This window comes from Drosophila teissieri, chromosome 2L (assembly GCF_016746235.2).
Source record: "Drosophila teissieri strain GT53w chromosome 2L, Prin_Dtei_1.1, whole genome shotgun sequence".
NCBI lineage: Eukaryota > Metazoa > Arthropoda > Insecta > Diptera > Drosophilidae > Drosophila > Drosophila teissieri.
In genome coordinates this window covers 23,214,501-23,231,192 of record NC_053029.1, presented here as the reverse complement: position 1 = coordinate 23,231,192, position 16,692 = coordinate 23,214,501, and the positions used below count along the sequence as shown (strand labels likewise).

Below are 16,692 nucleotides of genomic sequence, written 5' to 3'. Positions count from 1 at the left end.
GCAACGAGCGAAGAAAATAAAAGTCTTTTGCATTTGTATGAGTGTATATGCGAACACTTGTATGTATATCACTTGCTTTTGTGGATTCGGTGCGTTCGGAGTGTTATAATTTTTGTGCCAAAAATGGGTCGCGATCACAACAAAAAAGTTCAGTTTTCTTTTTAATGAAATGCAGAAGACAATAAGTCCTGCTGAAGACAAAAGACCGTTTACGATGAGTCTTTCGTTTTTTCGCTCTTCTGCTGACGCTCAATGAGCGAGCGGTCTGTTATATTGCTCTCTCTAAGTTGTTGTTGAGTGAGCATAAAAAGAACCACGAAACTGAGAGAGTCAACCGAAAACCAAAACGAAGAGAAACGAAAAGTTCTGTTCAGAGCGAGAGCGTCTTTTACGGTTGTGTTAGTGAGCAGACCGAAAAACGAAAAACCGTCAACTGTTATTTGCGAGCTCTGATTTTAAATGTAGTCAGCCAATAAGTGTTTTGTAGGAATTTCAAGCAAAGTAATTTCCAGGCTGCATATATTGCCATTTAGGTACAGCCTCTTAAAAGGCGCGGAACTTCGCTTCGGACCCGAATCCGGATGGAGAGATCAATCCGAGATTCCCGCCTGTCGCGTGTTTTTTCCATTTTGGCAGCCATCCGAAGCAGTTGTGTGTTGAAGAACCAAACTTTCGAAAAAGGAAAGGACCCAAGGACCTTGTCCCACGGTGCGCCATTGCTGGGATTGAAATGTCGGCACAAGGGAAGATTACCGATTACCGTATGACCATTAGATTCGATAGAACCATGGAAATAGAACCGAAATGTTGGCAGATAGATTGATGTATTTGTGACTTCTGGCTTTATTGTTATTTATTGAATTGGTTCACAACCTCATAATTTGTTAACTATAATGGGCAAAAACTTAAGCATCCTTAAAGTTTTAGAATTTTATAAAAAAAAAAAATTTTGTTTGTTTTGCTAAATGAATGTTCCATCACTTCAAAAATACAGTACATTTTAAAACATGGCCACGCCACTTTTTTAGCCAACATAGCGCTACTTTTAAAAATGTTCACATTGAATGAATGGCATATTTTGATAAATATGCTTTAGCCTAGATTGACTCAGGTTAGCGAAGACGGCGAATTCGAAGGAGATATTGTAAATTAATTTGTCACTTTGAATATTTTAATACAGCTTCAACATTCGCTGCTACCAAGCGCAATTCCAAGTTTAAAATTTGCAATAAAAAGTTTTTAAGTTATTACCATATATTTTTTCTTTTTAAAAAGGTAGTACATAATAAATAAAGCATAGAACATTTTTGCTTTATAAATAAACGATTTATTTCATTGCGATTTTAGTAAGCAATTTACGAGAAAGAAATATACTTCTTAAAATATAATTATTATATGTTCTTATTAAAGAATATTTGTTTGCATAATCCTGTCATCGACATCATTTTAAAATGTGACACTTCACTCCACAAGCTTATATGTCTAAAATTAAAATGCATGTTACGATTAAATGTGAATTAAGATGAGTGCATTTTTGAATGTCAAGAACATTAGGATGAAGATACAGTAATAGTAACTTCCTTAATGGCTTTCTTGCCAGGGTCTTCATTCTGACTGTTCGGTGATGGGGATCTGCCTATAATTTTTGCAGGTTCCAGTTCCGTTTTTAATCGTTTAGAGTGGTATTTTTCAAGTATTGCGTCTTCAGAAGACGCATTTGGTGATGCGCAGCGTTTGGGCGCACTGTTATCATTTATACTATCTGAAACATTTTCAGATGTCTTAAGTAACTTATCTTCAGTTTGATTTGGATGAATGGTAGACTGTAGCTCTTGCAGCTTTTTCTTAAACTGGACGATTACAGCAGTCATGTTGTCGCATCCAGTTCCGTCACCCATTGTATTCGGAGCTAAACAGTTATCAAAAAGCTAAAATGTTCATTGGTTATTAATATATATATTAGATAACAATAAACATCTTTACCTCTTCACAAATCGTTGACAATTTCTTGTTATCTTTTAATCTGCAACGTACAAATTCTACGACTTCCTCACTGGACATGTAATTCCATATACCATCACAGGCCAGTACCATGAACTCGTCCTCTGGCGTGATAATTAGCTTCTTGATGTCAGGTAGGGCAGATATCATTTGTTCCTCAGCTGGTAGGCTTCCGTTCGTTTTATAGGCGTGGTCTCCGAGGGCACGAGACAAATTGAGGCCACCATTTACGCGTCCATCAAGTGTGACACGACCCCCTGCCTTTATTATGCGAGAGGCTTCTTCGTCATCTTCGGGCTTGTGGTCGATACTCATTTCAATAGCTAGTCCACTGCGTGATATAACACATCGCGAGTCCCCTGCGTTTGCCACGTATAGGTCACGGCCTTGCAACAAACATACAACTGCAGTACATCCACTATCTTTGCCAGGTTCCTCAATCATATTTGCGCAAAAATTGTCATTAGCCATCTGGTCTTCATCAGTCTCTTCTTCGTCACTATCCTCATTACCCTGCAGAAAAGTAAGTTAATTATATTTTAAGTTATGTTACATTTACTGATGATTTAATAACTTGCATCTTCGTCACCGTCATCATCATTTTCTGTGCAGTCAGAGCTTTCGGATGAAGTATCAGGACTCTTGACAATGTCATTTTCTTCATAGTCCGCATCATCGTCTGTGAACTCATCCTCTTGGGAACTGTTTATATTAATTTCAGCTTCTTTACTAGTAGATGGTTTGGTGACCTCGTTTTTTGAGAATTGTCCGGTTTGATTTAATTCGGTTATATCGTTAGGACCAGTCCCGAATAATTTACTGTTACTAGAAGTTACCAACGCTCGCTTAAAACCTGTTCCATTTGATTCTTCATTTTGGTCATTAATATAATCATCTTTTAATGCAGCATTCTTTCCGGACAAATTGTTGATACTGCTAGTCTTATTGGCAACAGTCTCAGCCCTTGCATTTACTACATTGCTCGGATAACGAGAATTAACTACACCATCGGCGGATAGCGCAGTTGCAGCCGCTGCTGCGGAAGTTGAAGAACCATCTGGCTTTGCCGAGGGGTCCATTACAGCTTTATTAGTAGCTTCAGCAGCTAATGCTGCAGCTCGGCGCCCGCGAAAATATGGAGAGTGCATTTTAAAATTTTCTCTGTGGTTCGAATTCTTAAGATCCAAATCTCTTTGCGGAAGCCCTTTGTATTTTTCCAGAACTTCATTTAGAGGCAAGTTGCTTTCCTCTTGCAATTCAGCTAAATCTTCTTCTTCGTAATCTTCCGCTTCAGCATCGACGAAGTTATGTTCTCCCGCCAATATTTTAAGAATATTGACTATCGATGGATCAAGCAGTGTTTTGTCAAATCCCAAAAATGCTTCCTTTAGTGCCACTTCAAATTGTCCATCTTTATAGGTTTCAAGATTCTTAAGAAAATCTGGTAACTTGTCAGCACAATATTGCGCTACCTCAGCTCCACCGTGTCCATCATACACAGCAAAAAACGATGTATTGTTGTCAAAATTTAAAATAAAGTTATGTGCATCCTTAAAAACATGACAAAATCGTAATAGTATTCTTATTAAGAGAAGCACATCTTAATTTACCTCTTGGCTGTTTCGCCATCCCTGCATAGAGCTAGCTCCAACGGCTAACAAATCATTAAACTGATCTGTAGATGTTTTGTCCGTCTTCGGATGGGACAAATAAGCTCCCATATTGTAAAACTTATTATAACCTTTTTAAATTATTATAAGAGTTTAACAACTCAATTGTCACGCCCCGTCCTTTATCACAGATTTACCGATGCCTTAATCAAGCCAAGCGTTATATTCACAAAATTCTCCGCCTTTGCGGTACTTGCATACATTTACGGAAATTTTTTGTCGTTACAAAAATAAGTTTATTATAGTTTCGTTATAAAGTATATTGAGTCAACGTTGATTACTTTAAATGAAACTTAAGGTATTAAGAAGTATGGACTTTAGTGGGAGTTTTGGGAAAACTAAGTAGATATTTAACGTAAATAACAATCGAATCGATCTAAATTTATTTGCGAAATCTTCACCCTTATACGCTTTGTATATAATCAGATCGGAAATTTTCTGATATCTATATATATATGTATCGAATACGAGGAAAGTTTACGTAAAATTTTATCGTTTTCCCCTTATTTCAGTTAATATAGCGACGGTAAATTAGGAACTAAAACGGAACGGCTGAAACAGGAACGGAGAGCAAAATCGTTTTTCCCATTAACTAGATTAAAATTGGTAAAGCCTATATGCATACGATACTTTGTATATATTTAATTCTTACATTGACATATACTATTCTTGGTTATTAATATCCATCTACATCTAAAAAACAGGTTGAATTAGAATTCTCATTATAAAAATATGTTAGCAAATCTCCATCACACCTCTCGATTACTGAAAGTTCCAATATAATTACCTATCATCAATTTTGTAGTAAAATATTTTGAGTTATTAAGTCAAAGCGTGGAGACTTTTTATACCCGTTACTCTTAGAGTAAAAGGGTATACTAGATTCGTTGAACAGTAGGTAACAGGCAGAAGGAAGCGTTTCCGACCATATAAAGTATATATATTCTTGATCAGGATCAATAACAGAGTCGATCTGGCCATGTCAGTCTGTCCGTCCGTCCGTCTGTCCCTCCGTCCGTCTGTCAGTCCGTCCGTGTGAACGTCGAGATCTCAGGAACTATAAAAGCTAGAAAGTTGAGACGCCCACAAACCGCCACAAACTGCTTCGCCCACACTTTAAAAAATTTGTTGATATTTTTTCATTAGTCTTATTTCTATCGATTTGCCAAAATTTTTCCCACGCCCACCCTAACGCCCACAATCCGCTGAAAACTGCCACGCCCACACTTTTGATTTGATATATGATATTTTTATTTAGATTTGTAAATTTCTCCCGTTGTGCCAAAAAACTTTTTGCCACGCTCACAAGCCGCCAAAGACGGTAAGTGTTAAAATTTCTCCTTCGCCCTTCCGCTAGCTGAGTAACGGGTATCAGTTAGTAGGGGAACTTCTCTCTTGTTTGGTTTGGCTTGAATTTTGCCTGCTTAGTTTCAGTTAAACATTTTCGGCAACAGTAGGCCGAATGTATTACTTGAAGGGCTTGTCTGGAATAAAGTTTGAAAGTGTAAGACAAATGTAGAGGCTCCGTCTTTCACGCTTCAGGACTTAGAGAGATTGTCTTTTTCGTGGCTTAGAGCCAGCAAAAAGCCTCCTTAAAAAATTGACTTGAGTATAGCGATCTGTTAGTTTGCCAAGCACGTCTTAAGCTTTTTTTTTACCAAACTTATAAAAAATTAAATAATTAAATGGAGAGTGGTCTAATGACACATCCAAACGCGATCTTGCAGTTATTAAGTTGTGAGATATTGTTTTTGTTTGTAGACCAGTATGTAGGACTGGCTGGCAGGTAGTAACGTAATATTGAACATTTGTTGCATTTTTCGATGAAAATTGTGTTTAATGCGATCACATGTCCGTCTGTCCGTCCGTCTGTCCGTCTGTCCGTATGAACGTCGAGATCTCAGGAACTACAAAAGCTAGAAAGTTGAGATTAAGCATACAGACTCCAGGGACATAGACGCAGCGCAAGTTTGTTGATTCATGTTGCCACGCCCACTCTAACCCCCACAAACCGCCTAAAACTGCCACGTCCACACTTTTGAAAAATTTTTCGATATTTTTTTATTTTTGTATTAGTCTTATAAATTTCTAACGATTTGCCAAAAAACTTTTTGCACGCCCACTCTAACGTCCAAAAAACCGCCAAAAACTGTATGTGCTGAAGACTCTCCTTCGCACTTCGAATAGCTGAGTAACGGGTATCAGATAGTCGGGGAACTCGACTATAGCGTTCTCTCTTGTTTTATTTTGTTTTCTCGCACTGCTTTGGCTAGTGTTCTGCTTTCGCTCTAATATTAGATCGCTCATAAGCATTCGCTTTCGTTACCTATGCATTCTGGAAACGTTACCGCTGCCGCAAACAGAGTGTAACGCTTAGCGGAATCCTTGTCAAGCTCTGCACGTGAGGATGGAGCTGATCGATGAGCAACAACAAACATTCAGAAAAATTCTCAACGAGTTCGAGGAACTTATTTGATATTTGATAATGTTCTCGTAACGCTTAAATCCTCAGTTCGGAAGAGATTTCAAAGCACTCCCACTCAACCTTTGCTAGCCATCAGCAGCGTCCACTCCCGCATAGGGCACCGTCGCACCGATAATAGATAGCCATCCTGACCTCACAAACATAGAAGAGCTACAGCATCTTCGATCATGTCTGAGGGACAATGCGCTCGAAACCATTCGCTCACTGGAAATATCGAAGCAACTATCATTATCGTTTGGTTTTTTAGGCACTCATTACTGAGATTTTGGGGCTAAGGGCAGTGCAGTAAACTGTCGGATTAATTTAACGCTTATATTTGAGCTCTGGAATGGGCTGGAATATGGATTTCACCCTGGCAAGCTATGCGCCAGGCAATAAGGTGCAAAGTAACAGAACGTCTGATTTGCGTAGATCCATCCTCTTGTCACAAGTCTCAGCCCGTCAACCTGGGCCTTCTGCTATGATTCTGGGCACAATATATTATTGCCCGAGCTTTAAAAACCTGACCCCAGTTTATCGATTCAAAGAAGCAAAAAGGCTCGCACTTTGCATAAATTGCCTCAAGGCCGGTCATTAACTGAGGCAGTGCAATTCCAGCAATGGCCGTGTATGTGGATCTAAGTATCACACTCTCATTCACCTGGGAATCTTGGCCTCGCCTTCACAACAATAAAGATCACAGCTTGGAGGAACACTTGCCGCTGATTCACTTCATGCCGTAGAACCCTTTGCATTGCATGCATTGTCTGTTGTTGTGCTCCTAGCTTCTGTTCCCTGCCGTGCTCTTCTCAACGTTGGAGCTTTAACTTAAAAAGACAACTTGCGTTACCGGTATAAGCGAGTCCATTTTTGATCTCGAACGTCTAACTACTCGACCGACATCACTGCTGTTATTGCCTCCAATATAATCGTGCTTAAACATTGACATTTGCAGCTGGAACGTACCCCAAAATCCTAAGCTCGCGGACCCAGATTTTCATTATTCTCAAAGTATAGATTTACTGATTGGCGCCAGTCTCACCTATGAAATGCTGTTCGTCGGTCAGGTCAAGCTTCTGCCGGGATTGCCGGTAATGCAAAAGACTCGGTTAGGATGGGTTGATTCTGGAGGTTGCAGTCGCGCAGATGGTACGGTTTCCATAGCTGCTTGGCCACCTACGACATTAACAGAGAAGCCAGTACTAAAATTTCGCCGAAGAGTCTTGCTTGCAAAATCGACAAAGTAAGCTTCCTCTACTTCCCCTTAAGGATACTGTTGAAAGAAACGCTTCCAACATGGGGAGTAGTACGGGTCTCTCAGCCACCAGCAGTTCCTAAGTACTTTTGTTTATTTTCTGAAAACTTTGGAGACACAATTAAGCTCTACAATTAAGTCGCTCATAAGCATTCGCTTTCGTAACTTATTTATGCGCGCATCGATGCAAAATCTCATTCGAAAAAATAAAAATAAAATCATTAATAAATCGTTTGTTCATTTCTCGAAAGATAGCCAATAAAAAAAGCTTATTATTCCTCTTAAATGTCTGTAGCGCTAAACAATACGTAAGTATGTTCCGTGATTAGAACACACTATGATATGTTATCAATAGGCCTTATAATTATCTGGCTTTTTTGAGAAGTTTAATAACCGCCACAAACTAAATAAGATTTCTTTGAGTTTTGGGATGTGCCCATGTCGCGACTTTTCAGCTTCTTGTAGACTGGTAGTCCTTTTTAGTAATGCAAGGTTCAAGGTTGACGGAGTCTCCGCCAGCTACGCAGACTTTTATAAATTTTAGCTAAGGAGTATTTATAAAAGTGGTAATTTTTGTGCTTCGTCTTGGCTACAGAAAGGTATATTTCGTAAAGGCGAATACTATTGTGTGTAGAATATTGAGTAGAAAGGTATTGGAATTATTTTTTGCAAGTCTAATTCCCCATCTAGCCTTTTACCTTGATGGCATAAAACTCAGAGCGTGATAATAAAGACATTAGAATAACAAGATGGGTAACGCCATACGGTTTTTTTGCACACGATTTGTTTGTGCTAGCTCTACAGCTCGCTCCAGGCTCTCTCGAAATTTTGTTCAAAAGCCAGAGAGCGGCTCTCAAGCTAGCAGTTCTCTTGTACGCATACAGCGACCGCTGCCCACTGTATTGGTGCACACGTATGCTCATGAATTGTAATTGTCAATGACAAACTATGCCCTCATTTCAGAAGTTCTTAGACTATATATCTATATTATTTTTGATAAATTTGTGACAATGTTAAAACTCTAGTTTTTCATTGCCTTAACATAACATTTAACACAGAAATAATAAATAAATAAATAATAATCTATGTACATAATAATAAAAAATAATTTTCTTTGGCCGTTTGTGAGCGTTAGAGTGGGCGTGCCAAAAAGATTTTTGGCTAACAAAAATGTGAAAAAATATTAACATAATTTTCTAAAGTGTGGTCGTGGCTGTTTTGGGCGGTTTGTGGGCGTTGGAGTGGTCGTGGCAGCATGGGTTTACAAACTTGCGCTGCGTCTATGTCTCTGGAGTCTACATGCTGAATCTCAACATTCTAGCTTTTATAGTTCCTGAGATCTCGTTTATACGGACGGACAGACAGACGGACATGGCCAGATCGACTCGGCTATTGATACTGATCAAGAATATATAAAGAATATATAAAGAATATATAGAATAACCCTTATATGGTCGAAAACGCTTCCTTCTGCCTGTTACATACATCTAGTTACCCTTTTACTCTACGAGTAACGGGAATTTTCTGAAGAATCCTGTAATTCCCAGGAATCTGCGTTCTTCTTTTTCATTACTTGGTCTTAGATATTCGTTGATGCTCTCAGTCTTCTTGTTGCCTGGCTGAATCCCGTACTTCAGTAAGTCTCCAATTATCGTGTTCATCATCTCCCTTTGGGCAAACGGCTCTTGATATCGCCGCCCGAGATGGCATTCGTAGTGGATACCTCTATATTCATCGTCAACGTTCATCCTGATTCTTCGGCAACCAGCCTTTCCTGATCGTGGCAGATGATATCTCTGCCCCCAGGATATCATATGGTAGAACTTCGTTTGGTGTAACCTGAATTTGTGTAAACAGTATTTGCCACAGACAAACTCTGATAATATGTACTCCTTCGATTCGACCACAGATACTCCAAAGCCTTGCAGACGTTTGACCCTTGGGTGCCGTATTGCTCCATCTGGCACTGCTGCTTCTTTAATGAGTGTGTTATCGCTGCCCGTGTCGATGAACGCTTTAAACTTTTGACCTCCAATCAGAACGGTTTTTATTATTGGCGGATACTTCTCATGTTTTGACTCATGCTCTTGAGCAACCGTTGACGATGTTTTCACCTTGCAATCCTATTCATTATGACCAATCCTAGAACATTTGGAACACCGTTCTTTTCGTTGTGGCTCTGGGCATTTTGACGCGAAATGCCCAAATTATTGCAGTACTAACATTTAATTGCTTTCATCTTGCCATCAGCATCGTTGTTTTGCTTTTCATTAATCGTTGCGGCGTTGTATCGTAGTGGCTGCATACCTTGTGTAGATCTCAGATTTTCCAAGGACTTTATCAGCCCTGAACAAGTGCGTATGTTCATTGCTAATATTGCTTTTGTGAGTTCTTGTGAAAAATATTAAATTGATAATATATGAATTTATCCATGGCTCATCAATACTTGCACGCCGATAGATAACATCGCATATAATTATTTTATTAGTGACTCGCTATTGCGTCTTTGTGCACATCGGCGGTATTCAACACACTTGGAAAATCGAGTGCGAATGCCGATTTGAATTGATCCCATGATCGATATACCTGCTGTGCATTCAACCTGCAATGCATTCCACGCATCGTATGTTGCACTGCAAACAGCACAGCGTCACTGTTCCACGTATATACGGTTTGTTGCTCTACCTTTGCAAAGAATTGATCCGATGTAATAGATTCCTCGATTGGATCAAACCCCGGCAGACTTCCTATCATTTCTTTGATGCTTTCAAAACCCTGAGTTTCTAGCTGTGGCGATGAGCGCAAACTTTCCTTTTGCGTCTCGTTCGGTGTGTGTGTGTGGTCGATCCATCCGGGGTCTCGTCTGTTGCCCGTACGGGTACCGTTGGCGAGACCCTTGACCTTGTTGCTGCGTGCACGCCGTTTGGACCATCGTTGCCAAGTTTGCCACCATCTCCTTTAAATCGGTGATATGAGCTTGCATACGTGTGCTTGCGTTTTGTTCCAATATTTCGAAGTCGTCAGTACTATTTCAATTCCTAGTTTCGTCATCAATTCGTTGATCTTTACCGTTTTGTTTCCTTTGGATTGGAGATCATAAGCCCGCAGAATCACGTCCACATACTTATCTTTAAGTCGTTTAACTTTACACGCATTTTTTTTTTAAACTTTTGCTTGTGCACGTCTGCACTCGTCGCCGTTTTTTTCTCCACTGCCTCGGTCTAAGTTTCCTCTGTCTCGTTGTTCTCTTTTTCTTTGCGGTCAACCGTTACAATTCCTCGCTGTTTACAATTCCTCGCTGCTTGTCAATCTGCTTCAGTTTATCTTCTTTTTATTTTCCTCTCCGACGTTTTGCTATTAAGTTGTTAATTTTTATTAGAGCCTATTTATTCATATATTTATTTTTATAATATCCATGAGTTACTGTAATGTGAATAAATTTAATAATGTTTTAATTCATAAAAATAAGTCTGGATTCACCGCGATATAAACCTTTGAGGCTTCTAAGCCCTTGAGGGGCCGTCAAAAAAAAAAGTGATAGAACATAATACCCGTTACTCGTAGAGTAGAGTCTGTCCGTCCGTATGAACGTCGAGATCTCAGGAACTATAAAAGCTGGAAAGTTGAGATTAAGCAAACAGACTCCAGAGACATAGACGCAGCGCAAGTTTGTCGATTCATGTTGCCACGCCCATGTTTTGATATTTTTTCGTTTTCTTCTTAGTGTTGTAAATTTCGATCGATCTGCAGAAAAACTTTTTGCCACGCTCTCTCTAACGCCCACAAACCGACTAAAACTGCCACGCCCACACCGGCCGGAGGATTGGGCTATATTTTTTCGAAAACGATAAGGTGGGGCCGTCAATGGTGAGCGGAATCGGTCGATGATAACCAACTTCTTTTAGTCTGAAATCGAGAATATGGATCTGGACAACATGTGGCTTAAACAGGACAGCGCAACGTGCCACACAGCACACGATACGATGGATGTTCTGCACGAGCAATTTCCGGACATGGTCATCTCCCGCGGAGGCGACGTGAACTGGCCAACGAGATCGTGCGATTTGACCCCGCTGGACTTTTGTGGGGGTTTCTTGAGTCGCAGGTCGCCGATGCCCTCAAAGTCAAAATACGCCTCGCCATCGATCAAGTACAGCCCAGAGTGCGCCAGAGTCATTTGACCTTTCGTGTGCGCGCCACTAAATTCGTTGTAAAGTATATAGCAGGCAGAAGGAAGCGTTTCCGACCATATAAGGAATATATATTCTTGATCCGGATCAATAGCCCTGTCGATTTGGCCATATCCGTCCGTCTGTCAATCTGTCTGTTCGTATGAACGTCTAGATCTCAGGAACTATAAAAGCTAGTATGATCATGTGGAAGTATAAGTGATGTCGAAATAAATAAACCGGTGCGCCTACGGTGTTGTTGTTTGGCGATTTGGAGATTAGCGAAGCGCCAAGTGACGCGCCACCCTGTATGTGTCGGTTATGTTATTTGCGCCGTCCTTTTAGTCCTTTTACACCCAATATTAAGATTGATACTGCGTGCCTTAAATTTCAAGCTCAAAAAGTTTTCGTCGTTCTCATCAGAACAAAATTAAAAATACTGTCCAACAATAAATAAATAATTAATTAAATAAAAAGGAACCTATTTTTTTTGGTTTAATATTCATATTTATTGATTATAGTTATTAATTATTCGCGATAATGGTAGAGTACAAACTTACTAAACCCAGATTCGCAATTTTGTCGATTCATGTTGCCACGTCCACTCTAACACCCGCAAACCGCCTAAAACTGCCACGCCCACACTTGAAAAGTTTTGTGATATTTTTTCATTTTATTATTATTATTGTAAATTTCTCTCGATTTGCCGAAAATCGTTTTGCTACGCCCACTCTAACGCCCACAAGCCGCATAATTAGTTAAAACCCTCACTGGCCAGATTAAAAAACTCTTACGATAACAAATGTCTAATCTTTATGAATAATATTTAAACATGGATTAGTCTTCCGAAAATATCGCAAAGGTCCTCCTTGAGAAACCTTATCCATACTGTTTCGTCGATTTATGGTTCTTTGTTATCAATAGAAGACGATACAAAAATTTCGAATGCAACATTGATTTATTTGGTATTGAATAGAGTCGACCCAGTGACCAAACAAAAATAGCAGGTACAGGTCGATTATGAGAATTTGCCGCTTTGATACGATTTCGATAAAAATGTTAAATCGCCGATATCAGCATTTGTCATTTATCAGCAAACTTGTAGCTATTGCAATGCAGCAGATCATTTAGCCCGTTTTGTCTTCTCTCTGTAATGCAAAGGTTCGAGTTTGTTAAGTATGCCTCCCTATGTATTAATTGTCTGCAAAAAATACAAAGGCAAAAATTGTCAAGCTTGAGACCGCTCACATTACATTCTTCTACAAAGCTACACAGGGCAAGAAAACGGTTTGGCGTTGTCACCCCTCTAAGAAAACATTTCCTCTTTTTATCCAAGATCAGCCATCCACGTCAAATGTTATGCATAACACGTCATTGGACAGGGTGATGTGAGCTACGTCACTCGTAAGCGTCCGCACGAAAAACGGTGAATACGTTCTAACCCGAGCTCTTTTGGACTCTGAATCTCAAACTAATTTTATAACACAAGAATTGACGAACCGCTTAAAGTCGAGAATCTACTTACTTGGTATTGGCGTGTCCAATGCTCAAGTCACGATAAAAAAGGACACAGTGGTGAAGTCGAGAATAATTAGAAAAGAGTTTTCGTTCGATTTTTGGATCTTGAAATCTATCTCCGGTTTCCATCCTGATCAATTGGTGAACATCAGTGATTGGAAGATCAAAGAACAGTATCAATTTTCGAATTGTTAGCTGGTGGTCAGATTAGGCAAGGTTCTTGGTGGCGTTGTCTCAAGCCGATATAAATCGGCGGTTCTGAAACAAGATATAAATAGTTTCAGTTGTAGTGAAGAACCGTTAGAATCGATTGACAGCACACTACAGAAATTTCCGCTTTGGAAGCAGAAATTTGGATGTATTGTCAAGTGATGGTTCATGAAGCGGATAGGAAGTTTCATCTCATAGTGTGGAGGAGAGACGCCTTATTCAAGCTTAACATCGTCAAATATTATTTCTGGCTATTCAGTGTTTCATAAGGTTAAGTTATTCTGCAAGATTTTCATTCCCTAGAGCTGCCGACGTAATTGGATCCGATTTTTACGTTGATGACATGCTGCATGCGTGAATGAGTTTAAGACAATTAAATCTGAAGTGTCTCAGGTTTGTTTGACCCCGTCGGCTCCTCCGACCCCCACCCAATGTGATTAAAGGAAAGAGCCTATTGCAGGAACTTTGGTTTAATACATTAGCTTGGGATGAGTCGATTCCAATACATTTGGAAACAGCTTGGAATATGCTAAAAAACGCACTCTGTCTCAAATGGATGAGATATCTATTCCTCGGTTCGTGCATACCGACCCGATGTCACCGGTACAGAAACATGCATTTGCCGACACATTTATGGAGATTGCGCTTATATTCGTAGCAAAACTACCGAAGGTTATACATTATCATTGTTGCTTCAAAGTCGAAAATAGCGGCGCTCAAGACCAAAACGCTCCCAAGGCTTGAGTTATGTGCCGTTCACCTTCTCGCAGATCTCTGCCATACAATCAAACCCTTATGAAAAGTCCCTATCGAATGAATTGTATACTGGTCGGATTCCAAAGTTATTATACCCGTTACTCGTAGAGTAAAAGGGTATACTAGATTCGTTGAAAAGTATGTAACAGGCAGAAGGAAGCGTTTCCGACTATGTAAAGTATATATATTCTTGATCAGGATCAGTAGCCGAGTCGATCTGGCCATGTCCGTCTGTCCGTCCGTCTGTCCGTCTGTCCGTCCGTCTGTCCGTCTGTCCGTATGAACGTCGAGATCTCAGGAACTACGAAAGCTAGAAAGTTGAGATTAAACATACGGACTACAGGGACATAGACGCAGCGCAAGTTTGTCGATTCATGTTGCCACGCCCACTCTAACGCCCACAAACCGCCCAAAACTGCCACGTCCACACCTTTGAAAATTGTTTTGATATTTTTTCATTTTTGTATTAGTGTTGTAAATTTCTAACGGATTGCCAAAAAAACTTTTTGCCACGCCCACTCTAACGCCCACAAACCGCCAAAAGCTGCCACGCCCACACTTTTAAAAAATGTTTCGATATTTTTTCATTTTTGTATTAGTCTTGTAAATTTCTAACGATTTGCCAAAAAACTTTTTGCCACGCCCACTGTAACGCCCACAAACCGCCCAAAGCTGCCACGCCCACACTTTTGAAAAATGTTTCGATATTTTTTCATTTTTGTATTAGTCTTGTAAATTTCTAACGATTTGCCAAAAAACTTTTTGCCACGCCCTCTGTAACGCCCACAAACCGCTCAAAGCTGCCACGCCCACACTTTTGAAAAATGTTTTGATATTTTTTCATTTTTGTATTAGTTTTGTAATATTCTATCGATTTGCCAAAAAACTTTTTGCCACGCCCACTCTAACGCCCTCAAACCGACAAAAACTGTCAGTGTTGAAGATTCTCCTTCGCACTTCCACTAGCTGAGTAACGGGTATCAGATAGTCGGGGAATTCGACTATAGCGTTCTCTCTTGTTCTTCACTAGATTCGGTCTCATCCATCTTCGTTTGCCGACATTCGTTTCGAACAGGGTAGCGGAGATTCAAGAATGGTCAGGAGAATCTACTTGGCGGCATGTTCCCCAAAGCAGAACCTAGCAGATAATCTGTCAGTCAATCTGATTCACTGGACCACTGTATCTGAGGAACAAAGAGGAAAACTGGCCCAAGAATGCACACTTCGAGCTGGACGATGAATTCTTGCGTCAGGAAGAAAAACCTGGGAAAAATCCCAGGATACCAGGACTTGGACTGGAAGGATCAAGTGCCGGAAAACGGAATACTCATGAATACACCTGAAGAACTACAATCCTACCGACTGCACCAAAGATATAAAAGAAGTCTCAAGATGGGCGGCAAGAAGTCCAAGGCATCCGACAACCCAGCCAATGTAATCAGCACCGTGGAAGTTATTGATCACAAAGACAGGATCCTAGCCATACAACATACACTTGATTTCATCGCTGTGTTTTTAGTGTTGCTAATTAAATTAGTACGGATCTTTAAGCGATAAGTGCATCGGCGTCGGGACCATCACCATACCCTGGAAAGGATTGTATCCAGCATCCCACTGCCCCAATAGTGTGTAGCGCGAGAAATGGAGTCCGCTCAGAAGATATGAGCAGTGTAGCGGCAATAACAATCCGCTATTAAAACTTGCATGCCTACAGCCGAACATAAGAAAATAATACCAGCAAAGACAAAGTAACATCAGTTACTTTTCAAAGCGTGCCGCAGAAAAACATACATACCAACATACTCACTACCTTTAGTGCATTATTTTCCACCATTACCATTTCACTCGAACATTTCATTATTTCGGCAATTTCAGCAGGTGTATTGCCAGATTCAGTTAGGTTGAATATCATCCTCCTTTCTTCAATGCTTTCCTCGACCCATTTTTTCAACTTTTGTATTAAATTACATTAATTTGTTGACGAAATTTTTTAAATCACGAAAAAAAACTTAGAAAAACCACTTTTTACACGGAATTTGCTGTAAGTTCTTTAAAGTGTGCTATTTCTGTGACCACGCTAAATAATCGCTCGCGAACGAAAATTAAGCATAAAGCAGAAGAAAAAAATGATAATGGTAAATTTTTGGGTTGTACGTCATCTAGAAGAGAGCAATAATCAATTCACATCAAAATTTTTGGAATCGAAAGCCAAATACTTCTGAAATAATCGATCTAAAGTTACTGTTCTGATGTGTGCTATTTATACGTCCACGGCTGTACATACATATGTATCTCTAGACAGACTATCCTTACTTCGTGTATTCATTTTTTGTTTGTGTTTATTACGTTATTGTTCAGTCTACAAATTATTGCTGCACGAATATATATACAGCATATATATACATCAGCATGTAACAGCAACACCCAGGATCCAACGCGTCGAGATCTCATCACTCTTAATCCTGAGTGGGGTAAGTGTGAAGAAACACCGTTCCCGTATTTTCTTTTTATATTTTTATATATGCATATATTCTCGTGCCAATTTTGTTTTGATACGATTAGTAAATATATGTATATTTTTGTAGTAATGGTAACCGAAAGGTATCAGGTATAAAAAATATTTTATTGTTAGCCTCTTCCAGGCAATAT

General features: G+C 39.7%; 1 protein-coding gene across 1 annotated transcript; it reads right to left on the bottom strand.

The window, feature by feature from the left end:
- Positions 1 to 1,304: 1,304 nt before the first annotated feature.
- LOC122615312 (probable protein phosphatase CG10417) lies at positions 1,305 to 4,104 on the bottom strand. Its single transcript, XM_043790351.1, has 4 exons — positions 3,612 to 4,104; positions 2,580 to 3,551; positions 1,984 to 2,514; positions 1,305 to 1,928 (listed from the first exon to the last, which is right to left on the bottom strand). Exons 1-4 carry the CDS (start codon positions 3,720 to 3,722, stop codon positions 1,551 to 1,553), a joined length of 1,992 nt encoding a protein of 663 aa, XP_043646286.1. The 5' UTR covers positions 3,723 to 4,104; the 3' UTR covers positions 1,305 to 1,550.
- Between the last annotated feature and the right edge of the window lie 12,588 nt (positions 4,105 to 16,692).

What these genes read in the sequence shown, in the direction of transcription:
- LOC122615312 (XM_043790351.1), bottom strand. Translation starts at nt 3,722, where the DNA reads ATGGGAGCTTATTTGTCCCATCCGAAGACGGACAAAACATCTACAGAT. An exon ending in ATGATGACGGTGACGAAGAT is followed by an intron (nt 2,515 to 2,579) that starts GCAAGTTATTAA and finishes ACTTTTCTGCAG; the next exon opens with GGTAATGAGGATAGTGACGA. An exon ending in TGTCAACGATTTGTGAAGAG is followed by an intron (nt 1,929 to 1,983) that starts GTAAAGATGTTT and finishes TGAACATTTTAG; the next exon opens with CTTTTTGATAACTGTTTAGC.